This window comes from Lepidochelys kempii, chromosome 1, assembly GCF_965140285.1.
Source record: "Lepidochelys kempii isolate rLepKem1 chromosome 1, rLepKem1.hap1, whole genome shotgun sequence".
Classification (NCBI taxonomy): domain Eukaryota; kingdom Metazoa; phylum Chordata; order Testudines; family Cheloniidae; genus Lepidochelys; species Lepidochelys kempii.
The window spans coordinates 20,879,335-20,896,262 of record NC_136380.1 but is presented as its reverse complement, the minus strand read 5'-3'; the positions used below and the strand labels follow the sequence as shown (position 1 = coordinate 20,896,262).

The window sequence follows — 16,928 nt, the reverse complement described above, 5'->3', positions numbered from 1 at the left end:
GTCCCTCACAGCCTGGGATATATTTCATCTGGTCACATTTGACTCCCATTGGCAGTTTGCTAAACCATCTGACATTCACACTTATCGTCTCAAGAAGCTTAAAGATAAGCTTCCTTGGTGTAGCTTTCTGATATTTACATTCATGAACACTAAATGGCTCAGACTTATCCTAAAGTTATGTCTGATCTTCTTTGTTAGACTCCAAGACTAATCGTATGAGATAATGACCCCAAACTGAAACTATGGCTTTGGCAGCTGCTTGTCTTCTAAACAAACAAATTGAGATTAAATACCAGAATTAAAACCATTCACAAATGGTGCAGGGAGAAAAAAAATAAAGGAAAGCACAAGGATCAAATACTTGAGCACTTCTGATTTTATTTGACCAATGGTTGACCAGTCAATTGACCAGTTATTTTTGGACTAGTAAAAACCCTAAATCTAGTTAATAAACTCTCAGGCAAGGACCGTGTCTCTCTGTTTTCCATGTCTGTAAGGTAAAATGCACACACATGGCATTATTATGAATAGTAGAATGTGCCTGAGGCACAGAGGATCTGAACTTCCTCTACGTTCAGTGCTGCTAAGGCCCATCTGTAATAACAGCACCCCCAAAAGTGAGTGCGGCAAAATACTTTTTGCGAGCTTGTTAGGTTTTGAAAATAAACCCTTTTAAAATGTCTTTTTTTTTTAAGTTCAAATCCTGTTCTTGGGCCCAAACAAAGCCTGGAGTCTTATCCCATTCCCTGTTTGTACGTACCAACCTCTTAAAAAGTGTGCGCACAAGGCCATGCAGTTTTGCTATCTTGATTGGAATATCTGGGTTCTGGTAGTCAGGAATTAGACTCCGCGTTTGAGCTGCATGGGGAAGTTTGCACAGCAGCTGCTCATGCTACACACGGCTTGATCTAGTACTGAGATGCCTCTTTTCCGTGTGCACTAAATCCACTTGCAGATGTTTGCAGAACAAAGGCCGTGTTAAAAGAGCCCAGGTTTTATGGGGCACATGAGGGACTGTAGAGGCTGTATGTTAACGACAGAAGGCAGCAGGCACAGATGTTCATTCCAGCAGATGTCAGGCTTCTACTAGCAGCACGCCATAAGCTACTGCCAATGTCTTTGTTCTACTGGTCTGGCAGGGAGACTGACCGAGAGAGATGAAGCAAAGATGCTGCTCTCTCCTAGAATAATTCAGTGATATCCAGCTACAGGCTACCCTCACTCCCAGGGTGGAAGCACCAAACACTGGTTTCTAAAGCAAAAGTGATGATGTTTTAAGACTTGGCTGTGATTTGGAAATTTACTGAAACAGCTACTTCAGAATAGTTACCTTGAGATAAGCCCCCCTGGGGACACTCTTATACCAAAATAAGAATGTCCACATAAGGAGATATTCCAGGATAGCTATTTTGGTAAACTTCCCAGCAGGGGTGGCGCCAGCCTCTTCCAGGTGGGGGCGCTGAGGTGGACTAGACAGAAAATTGGGGGGGGGGGGGCTGCGCTATACATTTTGTGGGCACACATGGGAGCACTGAGGCTCCCCTGTGCCCAAGCTGGGCCTTGGGAGAGCATGAGGGCTCTGGCCCTTCGCTGCCTCTTCACGGGAAGGGCCCCGGAGCCACCCTGGGCTCTGGACCTGGGGCTCAAGGTCAGCTCCGCACACCTCACGTTGCCTGCCGCCCTGAGGCACAGCTCTGCGCAGTTCCTGGCAGCCCTCGGACAGCCATGGCAGTGGGACCGGACCCCTTACAACATCTGATGGCTCCTGCCTGCCCTGCTCACAACAGCAGCAGCATCCCCTGTGCTCCCAACCATGCGCTGCTTCATCATGTGCCATCTCCTCTTTGCAGGATGCCTGCCTATCTGGGACTCGTTCCCCCACCCACACTCCCTCTGTTTGGGGCTCTCCACCCCTAGTCTGTGCCCCCTATTCCCTTAACCATGCCTTAACCATGTGCTCGATATGTCACCCTTACTTCTCCTTCTGCTGCTGGCTGTGGCTCTGCCTTCAGAGCTGGGTGTCCAGCAGCAGCCATCGCACTCCCTGCTCTGCCTTCAGAGCCAGGCCCTGCCATGCCACCTTTACCTCTGTGTGACGTTTGACCTTTGCACTGGGAAGGGTGGCTACGGGCGGGGGGGGGGGTGGACATAAGGGCCCTGCAAACCCTCCCCCAGCATTGCCCTGCTTCCTAGTGTAGACAGGCTCGCCAAGGGGAAGGACGTGTGTAAACATTTGTGTGTGTAAAGTAGCATAAATGAAGGCTGAAAATTTCACCTTTGTAATCCAGGGCAAATTTGCAACAAGGTTCCAAATAGGGCCCTACCAAATTCAGGGTCCATTTTGGTCAATTTCATGGTCATAGGTTTTTAAAAATTGTAAATTTCATGATTTCAGCTATTTAAATCTGAAATGTCATGGTGGTGTCATTGTAGGGATCATGACTCAAAAAGGAATTGGCACGGGGGCGGTCGCAAGGTTATTGTAGAGGGGGTTGCAGTACTGTTAGACTTACTTCTGCACTGTTGTTGGTAGCGCTGCCTTCAGAGCTGGGCAGATGGAGAGCGGTGGCTACTGGCGGGTGCCCAGCTCTGGAGGCAGAGCCTCTGCGAGCGGCAGCGCAGAAGGAAGGATGGCATGGCATGGGATTGCCTCCCTTACTTCTGTGCTGCTGCCTGCAAAGCTGGGCCCCTCAGTCCGCAGCCGCCACTCTCCGTCCACCTGGCTCTGAAGGCAGCAGCGCAGAAATACGGTGGCATGGTATGGTATTGCCACCCTTCCTTCTTTGCTGCTGCTGGTGGGGTGCTGCTCTGAAGGCAGCGCAGAAGTAAGGGTGGCAATACTGACACCCCCCCTAAAATAACTTTGCAGTCCCTCTCTTTTGGGTCAGGACCCCCAATTTGAGAAATGCTGGTCTCCCCCGTGAAATCTGTATAGGGTAAAAGCACACACAAGACCAGATTTCACAATCTGAGATGCGTTTTTCGTGGATTTGAATTTGGTAGGGCCCCAGTTATAAAGCTAATATTACTGCTGTTTTATGTAGAAAAACACCTCCCCACCCCCATGGAAAATTTAGATAAAAATGGGAGGAAAGTTTTAGTGAAAACATTCAGTGGAAAATTTCAACTCTTAATCAGAAATGAAAACTTTACCATTTTTCAGCTGTATACTGTTGAAAACCAAAAATATTTTAGCTAGGAAAACTTCAGTTTTGGGTTTTCAGTATTTCATCAAATATGTTCTAGGAAACATAATTCCTTGAAAATGTTTCCATTTAGTTGAAAAAACTACTTTGTATTTTCCCCACCACACCTCTCCAAAAAAACAAAAACAAAAAACTGACAGAAAACTTTTGACCAGCACTGCCATTTGCCCCCTCACTCTTCTACCTTCCATCTTGCCCCATTTGTTTATTTCATACAGCTATCCTGTCTTAGTCGTGACCCTAACAGCATCCCAGTGCAAGAGGGTAAGGGGTTTACTGGTATCTGGTAGTGAGTTTCAGCTGGCCTGACCAGTGTACCCCAATTCATTAATGTCATAAATTGTATCTGATAGGTGTCACGTAAGGTATCATTGAAAAACTAATAACATGCTGATCATTAATAGTCTTGCCTGGGGTAGGTACAGTAAATGCCTAAGGGACCATACAAATAATGAAGGAAATGCAGAACTAAAATATGTTTACCGGACAAGTCTGGGGACTGGGTAAACAGGTTTCTCCCAGACAAAGGATAAGCCAGCACTTCCAGCCAGGTGTTATCAGCCAATTAGTATCACATCAGGTGGCCATTAATTTGCACAGGAGGGGGCAGGAACAGATCAATATACATTTTAGCAAATACCATCAGGAAAGAAACTAGCATGGAACTTCCTTTATCACCAGACCCCATGTCTCCTTCCTCACGGTTTGAATGAACTTTATTTTGGGGATCAGGTTTCAGAGTAACAGCCCTGTTAGTCTGTATTCGCAAAAAGAAAAGGAGTACTTGTGGCACCTTAGAGACTAACCAATTTATTTGAGCATGAGCTTTCGTGAGCTACAGCTCACTTCATCGGATGCATGCCGTGGAAACTGCAGCAGGCTTTATTTATACACAGAGAATATGAAAAAATACCTCCTCCCACCCCACTGTCCTGCTGGTAATAGCTTATCTAAAGTGATCATCAGGTGGGCCATTTCCTGCACAAATCCAGGTTTTCTCACATCCCCCCCACCCCCATACACACACAAACTCACTCTCCTGCTGGTAATACCTCATCCAAACTGACCACTCTCCAAGTTTAAATCCAAGTTAAACCAGAACATCTGGGGGGGGGTAGGAAAAAACAAGAGGAAATAGGCTACCTTGCATAATGAAGGTAGCCTATTTCCTCTTGTTTTTTCCTCCCCCCCCCCCCCCCCCAGATGTTCTGGTTTAACTTGGATTTAAACTTGGAGAGTGGTCAGTTTGGATGAGGTATTACCAGCAGGAGAGTGAGTTTGTGTGTGTATGGGGGTGGGGGGGATGTGAGAACCTGGATTTGTGCTGGAAATGGCCCACCTTAATTATGCACATTGTAGGGAGAATGGTCACTTTGGATGAGCTATTACCAGCAGGAGAGTGAGTTTGTGTGTGTGGTTTTTGGGAGGGGGGTGAGGGGGTGAGAGAACCTGGATTTGTGCAGGAAATGGCCCACCTTTATTATCATGCACATTGTGTAAAGAGTTGTCACTTTGGATGGGCTATCACCAGCAGGAGAGTGAATTTGTGTGGGGGGGTGGAGGGTGAGAGAACCTGGATTTGTGCTGGAAATGGCCCACCTGATGATCACTTTAGATAAGCTATTACCAGCAGGACAGTGGGGTGGGAGGAGGTATTTTTTCATATTCTCTGTGTATAAATAAAGCCTGCTGCAGTTTCCACGGCATGCATCCGATGAAGTGAGCTGTAGCTCACGAAAGCTCATGCTCAAATAAATTGGTTAGTCTCTAAGGTGCCACAAGTACTCCTTTTCTTTTATTTTGGGGAGTAACCTTCAGAAGAATCCATTTCAAAGTTTCATTGGTCTATACAAGAACTTGGGGTATTTTGTCTTTGGGGAGAGATTTTGACTGGGTGGGAGGAGTCAGCCATCTTGCTCTTTGAGCGTGCAGTAAGAATCTTACCTTGAATCAAGACTGTAGTTTTGTTAAGTCTTAGTCTCTAGAAAGCATTTTTCACCTTTATTTGCTTGTGACTATTTCTAACTGTATTCTTAATACTTGAACTCACTTAAAAGCCTACCTCCTTTTGTTAATAAACTTGTTTTACTTTTAATCTACACCAACCCACTGTTTGAATTAAAGTGATACAACTGTGAATTTTGTCTCTTTAGAGGAATGAACGAACCTTGTTATTCCTCTGAATGGTCCAGGAGAGGGCTGGACATTAAAGAGCATGTGGTTTTGGGAAATCTTGGGACTGGGAGTGTTGGAGTCACTGGGCTAATAGTAACAATCTTGGGAGATACCAGTGTGTGGCTGGGCTGTAACAAGCAGATGGCTGGCATCAGAGTGCAGAGCCAGAGTTGCTTAATACACAGATGCTCAGTGCGTGTTTGTCTGCTGGGTGTTGCTGTTCAGGCTGTGAGCCACAGCAGCAGAGCATTTAAGGCCCCCTGGGTGACAGGGCAGGCTGTGACGCAATCCAAAGTAGTGAGTGGTTGTACCCCAGAGCGTGACACAAGACTGTAAGCAATATGGGACAAAGACTGTGTTTCTACTGCATTTGGAGAGCATACTCCTGGAGAGCATCACCTTTAAATATGATGCTATTAAAACTGCATGTATCTCTTGTAACTGAGATTAAATTTCACTTCCGTCTTGAGTGTACAGCCTTCATCCAGCGCTGGTTAACTGTCTCTTGGAGAGGAAAAACTTTAAATCAATTTCAGTGTGTTAGAGTCAAAGAATCCTGGGTTAAATTATGTTTTTCAACCTTGGTGAATCTCATCTTGAATGTCAACACTTTCACTCCTTGACCCTATTAGACCTTTCTGAAACTATTTGTTTGTTTTTTTTTCTGTTCATTCCCACAGATTGATCATTTTGGATTTGATCAAGATCTTACATTCCAGCAGCGGTACCTAGTAGCAGATCAGCATTGGAGAAAAGACAATGGATCGATTCTCTTCTACACTGGCAATGAAGGCGATATCACCTGGTTTTGCAATAATACGGTGTATATAAAATAGATTTTTGTTCTTTAATATTGCTCTTACTTTATAATGTGGCATATTAGTGGGAGACCGCATCGGAATACGTATTTAAAATCCAAGTCTGCAGTAATTTTGATTAAAATAATAGTGTTCCTTGAGGAACACTGAGCTAAAAGAATAAACAAAATAAGAGTTTAGGGCCTGATTCAAAGCCCATTGAAGTAAATGGAAATACTTCCATTGATTTCAAAGGGTTGTCAATCAGATCCTGAGAGGAAGGATGATATTGTGGTTGAGACACTGGACTGGTTGTCAGGAGATTTTGGTAAGTCACCTCACATCATGTTGCTTTAGATTCCTCATCTGCCCTCTAGGGGAGTTGAGTCTAGATTCATGGACGTGGTCTGATAGTAAGTTGATGATCACCATAGGAAAGTCTGTTATACATAATAATAGTAACTGAACATCCATGCTGTCACACAGACATGGTAGTTGGGTGAAGTAATCCTCTTTCAGTGCACTCCATACAAGCAATGAAATTGTTGCATGTAAATTAACTTTAGAATTAGGCTGTGATTGTGATATATCAGAGGTAACTCAACCAATATCTAGGACTGTCACCATGGCATAGATACATGCCTTGCTGCCGCTTGGGTATAATTCCTCAAGTCAAAATGTCTGAGAACTTAAAAATGGGATGGTAACGGATTTCAAATCCCAGTGGTGATAGAACCTGGAGATGTTTTGAATAAAAAGAGCTTTCAACCATGCTTGTAGCTATTTCCATCACTTCACATTGACTCAGCAGATAATCTAGACTTCAGTATGTCACACCTCAGAGTAACGTTCTTGGAATCTTATATAGATTATAGACAGGGATTCTGTTTTTCAGGGCTTATTTTTAGTAACTTTTTAGTTTTATGTAGATATTCAAAAACTGGGTGGGGGGGAGGGGGAAGGGTTGGGGACCTTCTCTTTGTGTATGCTGCAATATATACATTACTCATTACAGTAGTAAGAACAACAGGAGTACTTGTGGCACCTTAGAGACTAAGAAATTTGAGCATAAGCTTTCGTGGGCTATGGTCTCTAAGATGCCACAAGTACTCCTGTTCTTTTTGCGGATACAGACTAGCACAGCTGCTACTCTGAAACCTGTCTTAACAGTAGTATATGCCGTAGCATCTTTAGCACGCAGAAGCAGGGACTACATGGACCAATTAATGCACAACATGTGCCTGTGCTTTATAAATCACACCCCTATTGTATGCGTTACTGCTCCATGTAGACAAGCTCCTAGATACAAGTAACCAGTTCAGGTGTTGTTCTGGTGTTCCCTGGATGAATGCTGATTTCAGGGGGTTATTTATGTCAGGGATGTCTTATTGGTTTTTGAGTAACAGCCGTGTTAGTCTGTATCCGCAAAAAGAAAAGGAGTACTTGTGGCACCTTAGAGACTAACCAATTTATTTGAGCATAAGCTTTCGTGAGCTACAGCTTGCTTCATCAGATGCGAATTGCGACTTTTAGGTCTGTAATCGAGTGACCAGAGAGATTGAAGTGTTCTCCCACCAGTTTTTGAATGTGATAATTCTTGACGTCTGATTTGTGTCCATTTATTCTTTTGCCTAGAGACTGTCTGGTTTGGCCAGTGTACATGGCAGGGGGCATTGCTGGCACATGATGGCATATATCACATTGGTAGATATATCCTTGCAACAAAGCCACACTGTCAGAGGCTCGTTCACCTGCACACCTACCAATGTGATATATGCCATCATGTGCCAGCAATGCCCCTCTGCCATGTACACTGGCCAAACCAGACAGTCTCTACGTAAAAGAATTATGATTACAGACCTAAAAGTCGCAATTCTTCAATAAAAAAAACTTCAAAAACAGACTCCAACGAGAGACTGCTGAATTGGAATTAATTTACAAACTGGACACCATTACACTAGGCTTGAATAAAGACTGGGAGTGGATGTGTCATTACACAAAGTAAAACTATTTCCCCATGTTTATTTCTCTCTACCCCACCCCTCCATCCCTGGCTACACACGTTCATCAACTGCTGGAAATGGCCCACCTTGATTATCACTACAAAAGGTTTTTTTCCCTCTCCTGCTGGTAATAGCTCACCTTTCCTGATCACTCTTGTTACAGTGTATATGGTAACACCCATTTTTTCATGTTCTCTGTGTATATAAATCTCCCCACTGTATTTTCCACTGAATGCATCCGATGAAGTGAGCTGTAGCTCACGAAAGCTTATGCTCAAATAAATTTGATAGTCTCTAAGGTGCCACAAGTCCTCCTTTTCTTTTTATTGGTTTTTATCAGTTAAAACCGTAACTAGAAGCCCTATTTATATAGTGTTTGCTGCAAAATGACGTTGATGTCACCTGTAACTTAATCAGAATCCTGGGATGTGTATAAGCTTTATTCATAGATTTCCCATGAGCCACGTCCCTTTTGCTACAGCAGTTATGGCAGCATTTCATGAACTGGCTCTGGCACAATAGTGCCACTTCCCCTCACCTGAGATGTTTCTCTTTTTGTGTACCCACTTGCCCCTTGCAGAAATTTGGCCCTGTGAATATTTTCAGTGATTTACTAAGCCTCCATTACATTCTGTATCTGTCTAGTTCTCTTTACTTTTACTATCCTTAGACAACAGTTGAGTGACTAGTAACTGAGTCAGTGGCATCTTCGCTATTGAAGAGTATGAGTTTAATGGGTATATTTAAATGAAAGTGCATAATAATTCAGTGTCTGCTCATTGTTTTAAATGCTCCTCCCCCTCCCCCACAGGGTTTTATGTGGGATGTGGCAGAAGAGCTTAATGCCATGTTAATATTTGCTGAACACCGATACTATGGAGAATCCTTGCCCTTCGGAAACAAGTCTTACAGTGTAAGTGCCTTTTCCCACTCTGATCACCCTCTGGTTTCAAGGCTTTTGAGAAGAACTGGCTGCTTCCTTTCTCCTTAAAATTCTTCTTTGCTAGTGTAAATTCTGCTGGCTTGACTCATGTGAATAACCCTGTTGACTACATAGTAACTACTTGCATGAGTATGGGGAGGTGGATTTGGCTCCATGTTTACTAGTATTTGCGGCAGGAGAGTCACATTTTCTATAACTATTGATTCTGTACAGTTGCTTTCAAAAGCCTCTAGGGATTTCCAGAATTACAAGCTACACTTGCAGAGATCAATTCACCTGTTGCCCAAATGCAGTCACCTCTGGTGTGATCCTCAGCAGATCACAAATTGCAAATGGAAAAACAAAGATTGGTGTTTGAAAATCTGTCCCATACTATATAACGTGTTCTTGTTTCAGGATTCCAAACATCTGAATTACCTGACGTCGGAACAAGCTCTGGCAGACTTTGCGATACTAATTCAGCACCTAAAGGAGACAATTCCAGGAGCCCTAAATGCTCCTGTGATTGCCATAGGGGGATCCTATGGAGGGATGCTTGCAGCCTGGTTTAGAATGAAATACCCTCATGTGGTGGTTGGGTAAGTGCAGTTGCTGTGCTTAAACACAGATCAGTAATGGCACATAAAAAATGACTTGGAAATAGAGGGACTGGTTAGGAAGACCTAATCCTTCTTTGCATTTATAATTTGCATTTATAGCTATGAATATCATGGAGGCACTCTTGAAGGCTTAGAGTTAAGATTGGGTTAAATTTTTCATCTAAAACCGGGATTCAACTTCTTTGTTATTGACTGAAGAATAAAGTATCTCTTCCGAAATTTACAGAACAGAATCTAGCAGTTGGTTGTAGTAGGCACCCTTCAGCCTTGAGAGGCCATGGGTATGCACCCCTGAGTGGTAAAGAATTCACTCAGTTGGTTTTATGGCAGCTGTAGCTGAAGACACCCACTTGAGAGAGACCATCTCTGCTGCATCTGTCACATTTGACGGTGATGTTTCAACCCTTTGGGCTCTGCCTTCTGCGAGCTCTTTTCTCCTCTGCTAGGCTGGATGGCTTCCTCTCGTAACTCCGGAGACCTTTAAGCTCTTGTTTCCAAAGGCTGCGGTCCTGAGTATGATCTTCCCACATCCAGGTCCGTTTATTTGAGGTCTTGCTTGCACAGACCCTTGAAAGCAATTTTGGACGCCCTTTGGGTCTTTTTCCAGATGCCACTTCACCATAGAGGATGCCCTTTGGGATGTGCCCATCATTCATTCGGCACACACGTCCAAGCCAGCGGAGGCATCTCTGTTTGAGGAGTGTTTGCATGCTGGGTATGCTGGCCTGTTTGAGCACCTTAGTGTTGGTGACTCTGTCCTTCCAAGAGATTCCAAAGATTCAACGGAGGCAACGTATATGAAAGCTGGCAGCTAGTGTTGACTTTTTTCTGAGGATTTTCAAGTAAACCTGTTAATTAAGTTATAATTACTTTTAAATGATCCCTTTTAAGAAAATTGACTTTTTGAGTCTCCTGATCTTTTCAGGCTCCGTTGTCCTTAAAAGTTGCAGGTGGCGGAAAGTCAACCATTTATCTGTGATAACATTGTGTCTCTCTCTGGGGTGAGGTAACTTTTAAAATTTATTAACAAAACTTAAAAAGTGATTGGGATTTTTGGCATAACCAAAAAGTCTTATTCAATGAATATCTGACCAATAGCAATGTGTTTTACAATGGCTGTTTTCGTTCCTTGACGCAGCAAATGTAGTTGAGCGTGGGAATCTCCTCGCCCCTGAAGGCTTAAAGTGCAGGCAAGCTTTCCTAGGCTGGCTAGGACTTCATATGGGACAGGCCAAGTTTGGGACACTTCACTTGGCGGCCCCCTTTTTTCTGAAGGTCAGGTAGAGAGAAGAGCAAAGAGTCGCACTGGGCTGAAAACTCAACACCTCTGTTTATATTCCTCTTCTCATCATGAGGAAAGAGAGATGCTCCAGGATAAACTATGGTGTTGGAGGGTAAGGGTTTCCCACAATGTCATTGTGAACATAAGCTCTCTTCTTGGTGTCTAGAAGAAAGAGAAGCTCCTCTATATGCCCTCCAAATGCCTGAGCCAGCCTTATCACCCTCCAGCAAACGTGCAAGGGAATTAGTAGAGTTGTTTGTAACTTATGTGGTCTTTGCCTTGGCAAGCAGACTGCCCAGCTGTCCCAAGGGTTGACTACTGGATGCTCTTTCCTTGGGCAACTTCACAGTTCATCATGGGAAAGTTATTTTGGTGACTTTGCTTTGTAGCATCTGAGGCTCTCCTGCCACAAAGCCAGCATCCATAGCCTTCTGTGGCTTTTATGACCGAGGCAGCCACTGCTATTTTGTATTGTATCAGACCCTATATAGGATTACTGTATAGCTGTTGGCAAAGGATTGTCCTATGGTTATGGCACTGGCTATGACTTGGGAGCTCTGGGTTCAGTCCCAGTTCCACAGGTGACTTTCCATGTGACCTTGGGCAGGTCACTTAGCCTCTCTGTGCCCCAGAGTCCCATCTGTTATATAGGAATAATAATTCTACCACCCTTTGTCTGCCTTGTTTGTTTAGACAGTAAGGTCTCTGGGGCACAGACTGTCTCTTTAGTGTGTGTGTGTGTATGGTGCCTAGTACACAGTAGTGTCTAGAGACCTCAGTTGGGATCTCTAGACACTACTGTACAAATAAATATAAACATGGACTAAGAGCTGCAAAATTTTTAAAAATGTTTGAACTAGCATCTGACATGGCTAAAACATCTACTTGTTTTGCACTCCATCTTGTGGAATATTTTTGCAAATGTATGTATTGTTCATGTTATTCTCAGTCAAGAATGTCACAGATAAATTATAAACACCTATTTTTAGAAGTTTTTAATTAGAAGACAGCAGCTGTGAGGAAAGTGTTGCCATGAGGACAAAGATTCATTTTTTTAGAGGTGCTAGATGCACATGTTTCACCAAACGATCTTGTCTTTCTGTCTCAATCCACAGAGCTCTTGCAGCCTCTGCCCCAATCTGGCAGTTTGAAGATTTGGTACCTTGTGGCACTTTCTACACTATTGTGACAAATGATTTCAAAAAGAGCGGGCAGTGCTGCTCAGAGAGCATCCTGAATTCCTGGGGGGCCATTAACCGTGTCTCCTCCACAGGTAGGCAGTTGGCAAGACCTTTCAGGAATCATGCTTTTCGAAGGATCACAAAGTTCAAGCAATTTGCTTAAAGAGAATCATTGTAAATTTTAAAATTGCACAAAGTGTGAGTGATTGTCTCGTGTATAATTAATTTTTTTTAAACATAGCCTTCATCAGCTGTTATGGATTAGCTTTTACATTTAAAAAATGAACTTTTTAAATGAGACCATTTGGAGTTGACTTTGAAGGTGGAATCGAACACAGGTTGAAGATGCTATCTTACCACATGAAAATAGGAGACCTTCATTAAAATAAACTACAGACCAAAAAAAACCCAAAAACCAACAACAGATTTCCACACTGGTTGAGTTCTAGCTTTATCTACCTTTTTTTCCAGGGCCACACCTTGCAATGGCCTAACATAGTCCATGATATGTCTGCATGCTCAGTACTGTAGCTAGTTTTTCAAAGTAAATAACTAGGTTGTTTAAAAATGACTACAAAATAGCAGACCTTAGTCTAGATCTAGAGAGTTCAGCCATTTCCTCTATCTGGAATGGGTAAAAGAAAAGAGGCTAGCTACGACTGAAATGCTATTTCTGCAGTTCCTTGGTATCAACCTTTCAAAAAGGGGAAGGTAACTTAAAAATAGACCTTGCTGATGGCGTAGCATATGGTTTGTACAAGTTTTATAGAGTGGTTTAAAATCCAGGTCCAAACCTCCCTGGCCACTGGGAAAACTTCAGATCTGGAGTTGGTTCCATATCATAACTTAAGGAATCTCTATCATGTTCCATCCTGGTGCAAACTAGGAAGGAATGAGAAAAGGTGAAGGGAGGAGGATGGGAAAGCAGATCTTAAAGGTAGTCTGTTTGGTTTTGTTTTTAAACTAGCTTAAAAATAAACAGGAAAGGAGGAAGGGAAAATCTGAATTGGCCGTTGCACTATTTATCATTTAGCACTGGGGGGAGAGATCAGATGGGATTTCAGCCTACCTAGAGCACAGGGATTTTAAAATTTATTTTCGTGTTCTAGTTCAGGACCCCACTAGAGATACCAGTATTCTAAGTTAGTCTGTAGAAATGGGAAACTGAGTCAGGGATTCTTAACCAGGCAAAACAAGGGAGAGAAGGGCAAGCAGAGTCCTGTGAGTTATCTAGTGACAGCTCTCATACGTTCAACCAGTAGGTTTGATGTTTCCTTTCAGAGAAGAAAGGCTTGCTGTGTGGTGGTCGTGATGATATGTCAGACATTACATTCTCCAAACACCAGCCAGATTTACATTAACCTAATGTGCTTGATATGCACTATCCATGTACCTCTGAGTAATACAAATACTTGCTGGACCAGATTCTGCTCTCAGGAATGCTTGTGTACACGTGAAGAAACTTCAGTGGATTAATTATGCTGAGGGAAGGGAAAAGGGTAAGAGAGAAGCTGCACTAACAGGGGCATGTTTCGGGTCCTCACCATCCATAGCCTTTATGATGTATGATTGACTCCAGAGACATTAACCCCTAATTTGTATGTTTTCTTGCTTAGATGAAGGTTTGAAGTGGCTTTCCAGTGCATTTCACTTATGTAGCCCATTAAAAAGCAAGCAAGATGTTGCTGTGTTGAAAGCTTGGCTAAGTGAAACATGGGTAAATTTGGCAATGGTGAACTATCCGTACAAAGCTGACTTCTTACAGCCCCTGCCAGCTTGGCCTATTCAGGTAAATGAATGTCTACATCTTCTATAACTGGATTCAGCTTTAGGCTGGGACAAGCTGATTTACTGCAAATTGCTGCTTTTAAAAAGTTAAGAAAATCCACATGATCTAGGACAGGGGTGGGCAAACTACGGTCTGCGGGCTGCATCCGGCCTGCTAGCTGTTTTATTCTTCCCCATCGATATCCTGCTGGGGAGCGGGGTCTGGGGGTTGCCCCACTCCGGTGCTCTAGCCGGGGAGCAGGGTCAGGGGCCACTCCACACAGCTCCCGGAAGCAGCGGCATGGCCCCATCTCCGGCCCCTACACGTAGGGGCAGCCAGGGGCCTCCACTCTGCATGCTGCCCCTGCTCCAAGTGCCACCCCTGTGGACGGGGCAGCATGCAGAGCCGCTTGAGGTAAACGCCGCCGGGAGTTTGCACCTGTTTCATCATCTTGTTGGAAAGTTGCTATCGGTCTTTACTTCCCCTTGGCCCTCCTCCTTATTCATACCTTCATCTGCTGTGACCTCAGCTGTTGCCTTTCCCTCTTATGATCTTACCAAATCCCTCTGGTCTTTAAAAGCTCAAAGTGCTGGAACTAGACTGTTTTTGCAGCTGTGTTCTGACCTCCTGCCTGCAGCTCTCCACATCCTCTGCCTTATTTGCTAGCCCACTTATTTGGAATGCTTCTTGCCTCTGAGCCACTTCTTCTTGGTCTTGCCTGCCTCTACTCTGTTAGCCCCTCAATGAGTTCCTTTGAGTCACTTTGAGATACCATGAATTACCAGTGAAGTACAGTAGGTAAAATTAAAAGAAATAAAGTCAATACCAGTGTTATCTTCCATTAAACATAAATTCTGAACAGACAAACTGTTGATCTCCTTTAGACAGCAGTCTTGGTTTTATATGCCACATAAGGGATTGATCCTGTTGGAAAAATCTTGCTAATGTGAGCAATGTGGCTTATTTGAATTGGACTAGTACACACCCAAGGACTTCTGCTCATACTGAGTAGTCCCTTAGGAATGCTCCCCTGGATTTGAGCATGAGGTACTACTCTGGGTGAGCAAGGAAAGCAGAATCTGGAGGTGAGTAAGGGATTTGCTGAATTGTGTTTCAGTGTGGTTTTCTGTCATGTCCTCGCACTGTTTATTGTCATGTTGTGTGCATAGGTGGGCTTGACTTGCTCTGGCTTGTTAACAAAAGCTGAAACATGCATACAAAAATAACCATAGACTTGACTGGTGGAAGGGAAAAGAAAGGAAAGGGGGGGAGAATGGAAATTCACCTGTCCTTTGCTGCTCTCCCATCAGCATAAATACCCTCAGTTCAATTTCAGTCTCTTGTCTGTCTAAATGCAGCTTGAAGGATACCCTTTATCATCTCACTATCATCCCTGAATTTGCTGTTCTGTTACTGATAGATGGAGCTCAAAGGTTTGAGTGAGCCACAGTGACTCAGTAAGATATGAAATAGAAAATCCTTCCTTCTTTTTGTCTTGGCACTTCTAATGTATGCGGCCTCTCTGGGTGGTTTAAGCTGTTTAGGTACCGTCTATCAAATGTGAGCTCTAATGACAAAACTAATGTGATTAGCTGAGTGAGAGTGAGAATGGTATTGACAGTTTAGTGGAAGAAAATCTGTTTAGAATGTGAATATGTCTGCATAATCCTTTCTCTAGTGTGGGCGGATGGTGCCCTTTGAGAAGTGATTGGTCTCTCAGCCTCCACCCTGATGCTTGATCTATAGAAGTAGGGTTGTCTACAGCTCTTTAGACTCTCATCTTTACCTTCTGCAGTGCACAAGGGCACTAGAGAGTGAATTTTCAGAGCCTTTAACTGCTCAGAGGCAGAGCTGGTTAGTGAACTAGCCAGTGCTTCCTTTGTAATGAAATTGGTCAAGCAATTAGATGCTGGGTCTCAAGAATTTTTTTTTACATTCATAACTGATGCAACAAGCCCAGAGGTGCCAGGGCTATGAACTGCCAAGTCTAGGGGTGTCGGGGCTCAGCCCTGGAAAGCCCTGGCACAAATTAAGCACTGGAACTAGCCTAGGCAGAAATGATGATGGCAGAACAGTTGGTATCTTAGACTTAGGCCTGGTCTTTACTAGTATGTTCTTGCCTCCTGTTAGCTAACACAAGGTAAAATCCTAGAGACGAAGCAGGAGTTAACTTCTACCTCGACCTGCTAACTTGTGTTGAAACTGCCATGGGGCAGCCTGGAGTTGACTGTGACCTGCTCACTCACGTTAAAACTATGAGCTGCCTGAGTTTGCAGGTCACAGACAACTCTAGCCATAGCCCCTACTTCAACCTGCTAACTTGTGCTAAAACTGGTAACTGCCTCTTCTTCAGTTGGATTTGACCTTGTATTAGGCCCTCTGTTAGCTACCAGGAGGCAAGAACACATCTTTGCTCCTAGTGAAGGCATAAAGTGAGCTATACTCTGCTGAGCACCAGCAACTCTCTTCAGCTTCAGGGGGAGTTAGAGGTACTCTCCACACCTCTGCCCCCCATAAGTCTGTGGGAGGAGGCTAAGGGGAGAGGAAAGTTACACAAATATCCCCTCTGAGTTTCTTCCTGATTATCTTTAGATGGAGACAGGGACAGGATTTGCACACTGCCTCCTCCCCCCGGCACACACCTATTCCCACCATGAGCTATGGAGCCTGTCCCCAAACCATGTAGCTCCCAGAAGGTCTGCAGGTGGCCAGAACTGTTTGCACCAGCATCCTTGTGACTTCACAACGGCTCTAGAGTCCTGGTGCATCTCCCCCAGTCCCTGGCAGGATCCGCACTAACAGAGATTCCCATGGCCACCCATGGACTGGGTTGGAGCCTGGGGTCTGATGGATGTGCCCTGGCCCTCCCCACACTTACCATTGGGATGCTCAGTCTCTGCCCTTCCTCATGTAGGTCCAAGACATACTGAGAGCCCTCCACAGATCAGGAGATAAGAAGGGAGCTCTGCTCAGG

At 44.1% G+C, this 16,928-nt stretch overlaps 1 protein-coding gene across 1 annotated transcript in view; it reads left to right on the top strand.

The window, feature by feature from the left end:
* PRCP (prolylcarboxypeptidase) overlaps nucleotides 1-16,928 on the top strand; it is a 70,247-nt gene that overhangs the window by 41,977 nt on the left and 11,342 nt on the right. The window contains exons 2-6 of the mRNA XM_073335818.2: nucleotides 6,062-6,202; nucleotides 8,993-9,094; nucleotides 9,521-9,702; nucleotides 12,121-12,278; nucleotides 13,803-13,975. Coding sequence (XP_073191919.1) covers nucleotides 6,062-6,202; nucleotides 8,993-9,094; nucleotides 9,521-9,702; nucleotides 12,121-12,278; nucleotides 13,803-13,975 — 756 coding nt within the window. The remainder of the gene's footprint in view (nucleotides 1-6,061; nucleotides 6,203-8,992; nucleotides 9,095-9,520; nucleotides 9,703-12,120; nucleotides 12,279-13,802; nucleotides 13,976-16,928) is intronic.